Genomic DNA, 7,250 nt, shown 5'->3' with positions numbered 1-7,250 from the left:
CCACAAAACATTGTTTGTCATGTATAGCTAAACCTAGTGAACTCAAACACATTCCATGACCTACCGGTACACATTAATTTGACAAGACAACAAAAAGATCAGTACAAGCCACACTCAACTTATACAGATAGGGTTGTTAATGTAACAACAATCACCATTTTATCACAATATGAACAATCAGACACACAACTCACACAGTATACAAGGAACACCATTTTAAAAATATTTTGAAAATATTTATTTTAAATCAAAATAAATTTTAAACTGTGACAACAAAGTAAGAGCAATAAAATACCAGAATAATACCACTATGTCTTCAATCCTTCAGTAACACGAACACATTTTACATTTTTTTTCAACATATACAATGTAGTTTTCATTCAGTATAAAACAAGCTAGTTTTTACATCTTTCCAGCAGCTTTATATTTCAGATAAAGTGGATCTTTCTCTTTTGCAGTAAATGTGAAGGTCTTTTTAGGATAATAGTCACTTTGCATTTCAATATTCTCCATGACATCTAATAAGAGATGAGCTTTTCCAATATTCATACCTGGAGCATCAAAGTTTACATGGGTGAAATGAACATGTAAGTGATAGTAGGATGGCTGATAATGCAGATATACACGCAACTGATTCTCTTTCACTCCATATTTGGTGCATATAGCTTCCTGAAAGGAAAATATACAAGAAGAATTTAGAATGTGCAATATTAGAGGATTTGAACACAAAAATGCATTACATTATACCTTGTCTGCCAAAGTTATTCTCTTTTTACATTATAACTTGCCTATCTAAAATATTCTCTTTTTAGTACCTCTTTGGACAATATCTGAAGACGAGGACTTCTGTGCATGCATGTGTGCGTCTGGACCTATATCTTAGACAAGCCTGGACCAATAACATTCAAACTTCACACATACATCATACATAATATTATTCTACATCTGTCACCGCAACGTCATTAGTTACAGCGTGCCTTATTTTTGCAGTATTGCACTGGGTATTTTCATACTACCATATTAGGAAACGCGGATTCCAAATATGGAACGATTACGTGCATGAGGGTCCTCTAATAATAACAACATGGCAGCCCCCAGGTTTTGATCGGACCCCACACAATGAAATTCACTAAATCTGTTCTAAACGTTTTGTATTTCGGCATTCCCATGATGTATTCCTGGGAAGAAAAGATGTATAATAATTAAGTTATTATGAGGATACTGCAAAGTGTGCACTCAGACAGTATGCGGTCGCATCGGTCAATACTTCTGCTGTACTGTCTTCGTAATAACCTCATAAGCACATCAATGTGTTTCATGATCTGATTCAAGATGGCCAAATGGTGCTCATTTTTGTGTTTAAAAATCAAGCATATCTGGCATTCCGGAACAGAATCTCGGCTGTTTACAGATGAATTGTGTTCCAACTTTGTACATGCATTGGACATTATGGGACCTTGATGCATATCATTTTGTTTTTCAGATTAGATTCAAAATGGCCGACTGGTGGCCATTTTGTTTTAATGAATGCAGTTCTAGTGCCATATATCTGCCATGTTTGGATTTTATATATTCATACATCATGTCATAGATATACAGATGTATTGGTTAGACAATCCAATTCAAAAAGACAGAAATCATCAACAATAAAGCTTTTCTGGCATTCCAGAACAAGATCTCGATTTATAGATGGTTTTTGTTCAAATGTCTTACATACAATAGACAATATGTCATTTTGTTTTTCATATCTCTGTAATGTTTATGTTAAAACTATATTACTATCTTAAATTTGATAACTAACAGGGACATACATGGCTTGTGTAAGCTACCGGTATTCTCTCTCTACATAACTTGTCTGTTTGACACAACAAATTTCTAGTCATAGTTTCCTCACCTTCCCCTTCTTTGCTATATTATTCAGCAGTGGTAGGTGTTCTCTTCCGAGATCACGGAGCGACCTAATTCCTCTTTTATGACAAATACCAATAATATACAAGTTTTCTGTCAGTTTTTCATCCCATTTCATATCCGGCAATAGTATGAATCCAGTGTCTGTGTCTTCATCTTCAAAAATAATTCTATCAGATTCGGCTTTTTTATCAAGAATGTTGTAAACCCACTGTAAGATATGAAATATAAATTGTTATACATGTACCATAAAACCTCTATTAGGTCAAAAAAGTTTTGAGAAAGAGCATTATAATTTTATCTTTGTTATATAGAGGATATCAAATAAGTGGCCCTTGAGTGGAGGAACATATAAAACAGGGACAAATATTAATGAATCTGATGACGATATTTTATATTCTATTATTGATCCCATGTATCTGATTCACAACTATTTCCTCAATAAAAAATATGTGTGTATGCACATTTATTAGTGCATCTGATCTCATTTGCATACCAGAATGTCACTCCTTGAACATCGACAGTTTATTACCTTCGATTAATTCAATGAAGTCATCAATATATTTATAGCATAGACCTTAGAAAACAGGGACATGCAACTCTGACAAATTAAAATCCATGTGTGCAAACATGGGTTATAATCTCCAGTACTGCTAATCCCATTAATACCTGGTATTTATTGTTTATATGTTTGATAAATAATGCTGTGCCAATATTCACATTTTCCACAGTATGACAGATGGACTAGGCTATATCGGTTCTAAATATGACGACAAATTTACAGGTCATTGTTTACATGTAGATTTTTGCTCCTTTCCTGTTTTCATTGTGAAATATAAACCTTACCTTCATAATTTTTACTTCAGGCTATTTTTTTCAGTCCCTCTGAGGTGTTAATTGGTTAAGTAATTATAAGGTTGCATGTCCCTATTTTCTAAGGTCTATGGTTACAGCATTGGCATCCTTTCATGTAATTTTGTGGTAGTTCAATCTCACATTTCAGGAGTGATCGGCAAACAGTTTGTGAAATGAATTATGTGTGTTACCAAGATGAGGTTGATAGATTTAGATAAAGCAATGTTCACAAATTTGACATTAAAGCAAGAAATTATCAGTCGGTTGGAAAAACAGTTATCATGTTTTTGCACGATAAATGTAATAAATACAGTTAAAATGCAACATAAATAGCAGCAGATTTGACTCAACTTATTTAGTACCACATTTACACTACACACCTGTAAACTGAATGGCTGTGACTCAATAAATGGCAGCGTAATTTCCTGATATTCTTCTGCTGTTTCATTTATTAAGTATATTTGTTGAGCTGAGTATTTCATGATATGACGATCGGTGGCTGGATATATAATAGTTGTATTTATTCCTAAAAATTAATAAATATATGATTTAGTTTGAATTATAATGTATATTGTATTATACCAGTGTATTACATCTGTAAATGCATGATTGTGAGTGGACAAGACATTTTAATCGATGCAAACTGGCCTAAAATATTGATATATCATTTTTCAACATTCTAAACATAGTTGCAAATCTGAATATTAGACTGTACCTTAATGATTATGAATCACTACTAAATTGAGGTGCATGATAGTGACAAATAAACTCAAATAAACAACCCGTCTCAATTTTTCGCAGAGATTCTTTTACCAATTAAGGATAACTGCCATTCTACGCAGACTAAACACCAATGCATATAGATGAATGCTAATCCTGGAAAGCCATTCTGATATGCCAAAACTGACATTTGTTTCATGGTTAGACCCAGATTATCAAGTTTAATTTTAATTATTGTCAAAATTGAAAGTTACAGTTCACAAGCTGTATAATTTATTTATTTAAAATGAATAGTAGTAATCATCTATCAAACTTTATTTCATTGACATTTTGAATTTAAATATTTTCAACCAACAAAATATTACCTTGTCTGCTATTTCATGATATTTCTATTGACAAAACATACACATGCAAAACATCCATTTAACCGCAAGAATGAAGGTTTAGTTGAGGAAATCTGGGAAAACGTTTGCATTAAGTTGGTAGAGAATCTAAGGTTGAGGTAGTTATAAGGGTCTGTATCAAGTTTTTCGGTACTGCCATGGTTTGGGATTTTAAACATTGGTAAAATAATAATTCGTAAAATGGCAACCAAACTATGACCCCTTTATATTGTTGATCCACCACAAAGATATTTTGTTGCTCTGCATATTCATTAAATCTTAGTCAAGTACAAGTGATGTGAAAAATGGGAAAAAAGATTTCTAAATTTTATTGCATGCGGTCCACCCCAGACAAATATTTTGGTGAATGTCATTGTTGATGCAAGATGACCATCGTGAAGTATCTTGTTATGATTTCGATTTAGACAGCCGTGATTTCTTGTCAGATTAGTTGGGAAAAATTGTGTTTTCCGTTCACGATTATACCATAGACCTTAGAAAACAGGTCTATGATTATACTAGTAATTCCGACTTGTAGGATTTGGTGAGGCTCACCATTTACCTACCCGGGCCTCTATTGAGTTGATTATGTTAATACCGTTAAGATCTGGAGGCGGTGAACTAGTGTACACTCCATATATGTCATTCTGCATAACTTGTTTGAGATCTGTAGTCGATGTCAGCATGGCAGAAATACTTTGTTTATCAAACGGCGTCTTCTCCATCAACACGACCGCATCGTCGTCTGAACCCTCGAAACTGCCGTGTACAAATATGCATTTGTTTCGTGTGTTTTCGTTGAGCACTTTGATTAGTTTGAATCCAGCAAAATTATCTCGGGCTTCTGCAGCATCCCCACTTTCCAATTTTCTCATTTTAGCCGGGGTAGCTTTGTCATCTTCCGTCACATGTTTCTCGCTGTGGTCGGCCATCTTGATTGTTGTTGTGTTGATCGATGTGGACGTTGAGGGCGTTTGTTATAAGTTTTAAAATTACAATCCCACATTGCAAGAGGGAGGTGTGTATGGCGGGCCATTAGTGCAATAAATAGCATGCGTCGATAACGACTAAGCGATGGCAATAACGACAAAAATATAAGACGATATCGACTAAAATTACCCAATCAGAAAGCCCAAATGTCGTTATCGATGTGTATTTGTCGTTATCGTTGTCCTAACATCGTTATCGATATTTATGCTCCGTTAGTGCAAAAAATAACGCAGCGTTATTGAGAAGCGTTTGGCGATAACGTTGTTAATTAGGCGATAACGACATCACTGGGTCGTTATTGACGTGGTGGGGTAACAAGTGTTTAGACTGAAAGTCGATATCGACATGAAGTTGCTACTAAATGGCGATATCGACGTTAACAATTAAACAGTGTTTAGCTGGGAAGCGATAACGATTGCACAAGTGTTTAGCAAGAAGCGTTATCAATAGATCATATTTGGTTTTAGGCGATATCGATATAAACGTGTTATAAGTGTTTAACCATAAAGAAATAACTAACTGAGAAGTAGTCAATGGTGTTTAGAAATAAATCAAATCATCGAGGCTTTATCAATGGCGATTTGTCGATAACAAAGTGTGTTGGATGATATGTTCAATGTAATTTTTACGTTTTATATCAAACGTAAATGTCAGTAACGTCACGCTTGTAAAGGATTTCGGCAGAAATAGTGCGGCAAACATTAAATTCGTGATCCACATAGGCAATTAGCATAAGTTATTGTCTTAACTATCTAAAGATGCCAATAACGATCCGTGGTACATCATGGCCATTTTACAATGTAATCTCACCCTTACAATTACACCCCTTTCACCCCTGGATTACACGAAGAACTGCAGTCAGATGTTGATAAGTCGTTACAATTGGTCAGGCAGTTTGTTTTGAAATTTACTTCATCTGTTCAAAATGTTGGCAACAACCCGGTAATTATCAAAGGCGTGATTGACAGGTCAACAACAACAAAATTAAAATGTAGCAAGGCTTGTTCATTTCGATAGACACCATGGCGGCTCGGTACAAATAAACTGATTTGAATAACAGAACAAATATTCCCAGTTCGTTCCTACACACGCGGAAGGTAGGTTGCTAGTTGTGCCAGACAAATTCAAGATGATGGAAATTCGCGAGCCGGAGATGTTAATCAAAGTACATTATATGTACTATGGAAGTGTACGAATCACCCCAATTTACATCACTGAAACTCGGTTACAGCAGATGTCTTTCGAAGATTTTGTTGGACTAATCAACAGAGAAATTGAATACCTCGGTCGGATGGAAGCAACACGCATTCAAGTACTCGATGATGAAAACCAAAAGGTGGATTTACCACGGAATGACCGGTTTAAACTTCTACTCACTGACAACACAGTGCGCTCAAATAGTGGGACACTGAAATTACAAATACACGTGGTGGACGGGAAATCCCCAGCGATAAAGTCCTCTGAGACCAAAGAATACGTAGACACCGACAACGACACTTCCATGTCACCGATAATTCCAACAGGGTAACACCCGCAAAAATTCCGACGTGCAAAGCCCTATCGATCCGTGGTACATCATGGCCATTTTACAATGTAATCTCATCCTTGCAATTAATTAAATACAAATTTAGTATATTAGTCTTATTTTTGACTCGTTGTTAACATAACTCTGTACTATGGTATTTGTGATATATGAATTGGGTGCCATAGGATGGTACTTGATGGCCAACCAATCTAATCAAATATGTATTTTGCATTGTACAAGTGCAAATAAGTTATTACGAAATTAGGATATTATTACCAGCTGTTTTAAACGCATGCGCATTGGCCGATCCTGTCAAATCTTGTCATCTGTTTTGGGCGTGTCTGGTCGATGTGAAATTGCTTCAGCCATTGGGTAACGGAATTAACTGGTGTCTGTGTGAAAACCGTTGTAAAGTGGCGGTAAAATGAATTTGCGCGGTTTTTGCGCTGCCATTTTCTGAATGATTTGGAGCAGCAATTGATAACAAATCTTGTCCAAAATATGATATTAAATGGCCGAACATATAGAGAAATCAGTCTCGTATTGGAAAGCATGTTTCCGGGAAAGAGAGGTATCGAGATGGCGTGGCGGGGTGAGTAGATTTCCTCCCCAAGACGCCGAGTTGGGCGTAGGTACCGAGAGGGAGGCGGTGAATATGGTGTCGAGCGACCAACATAGTAAACTAAACTTAGAACTCGTGATACTGATGCAGACGACTATGGTCGAACAACCATGACAAATAAACGGCGGGACTTTGGTGTTGCACATTTGGCAATGAAATAAAAGACACGCCCACAGTTGGAAAACCAATAATTTTATTATTGGTCACGATGTAGCACGGATCATCTCCACGTTCTTTGCTATCCAGT

At 35.8% G+C, this 7,250-nt stretch overlaps 1 protein-coding gene across 2 annotated transcripts; it reads right to left on the bottom strand.

Moving 5' to 3' along the window:
• Positions 1-214: 214 nt before the first annotated feature.
• LOC100367637 (m7GpppX diphosphatase-like) lies at positions 215-4,811 on the bottom strand. 2 transcript variants are annotated; one of them, XM_002740550.4, is made up of 4 exons: positions 4,465-4,811; positions 3,144-3,289; positions 1,895-2,119; positions 215-669 (listed from the first exon to the last, which is right to left on the bottom strand). In XM_002740550.4, exons 1-4 carry the CDS (start codon positions 4,796-4,798, stop codon positions 403-405), a joined length of 972 nt encoding a protein of 323 aa, XP_002740596.1. In that variant the 5' UTR covers positions 4,799-4,811; the 3' UTR covers positions 215-402. The 2 variants fall into 2 exon arrangements, with proteins under 2 accessions (XP_002740596.1, XP_077870365.1); XM_078014239.2 differs by lacking the exon at positions 3,144-3,289 and having other exon boundaries at positions 4,433-4,811.
• Between the last annotated feature and the right edge of the window lie 2,439 nt (positions 4,812-7,250).

This window comes from Saccoglossus kowalevskii, chromosome 15 (assembly GCF_978046115.1).
Source record: "Saccoglossus kowalevskii chromosome 15, keSacKowa6.1, whole genome shotgun sequence".
Taxonomy (NCBI): Eukaryota; Metazoa; Hemichordata; class Enteropneusta; family Harrimaniidae; genus Saccoglossus; species Saccoglossus kowalevskii.
The sequence above is the reverse complement of the archived record's forward strand: the minus strand, read 5'-3'. Positions and strand labels throughout refer to the sequence as shown.

Excerpts from the sequence above, each read along its gene's own strand:
- LOC100367637 (XM_002740550.4), bottom strand. The coding sequence starts at position 4,798 with ATGGCCGACCACAGCGAGAAACATGTGACGGAAGATGACAAAGCTACC. Across the intron at positions 3,290-4,464 it reads ACCGCCTCCAGATCTTAACG|GAATAAATACAACTATTATA; the intron begins GTATTAACATAA and ends ATTAATTTTTAG. Across the intron at positions 670-1,894 it reads ATATAGCAAAGAAGGGGAAG|GAAGCTATATGCACCAAATA; the intron begins GTGAGGAAACTA and ends TTTTCCTTTCAG.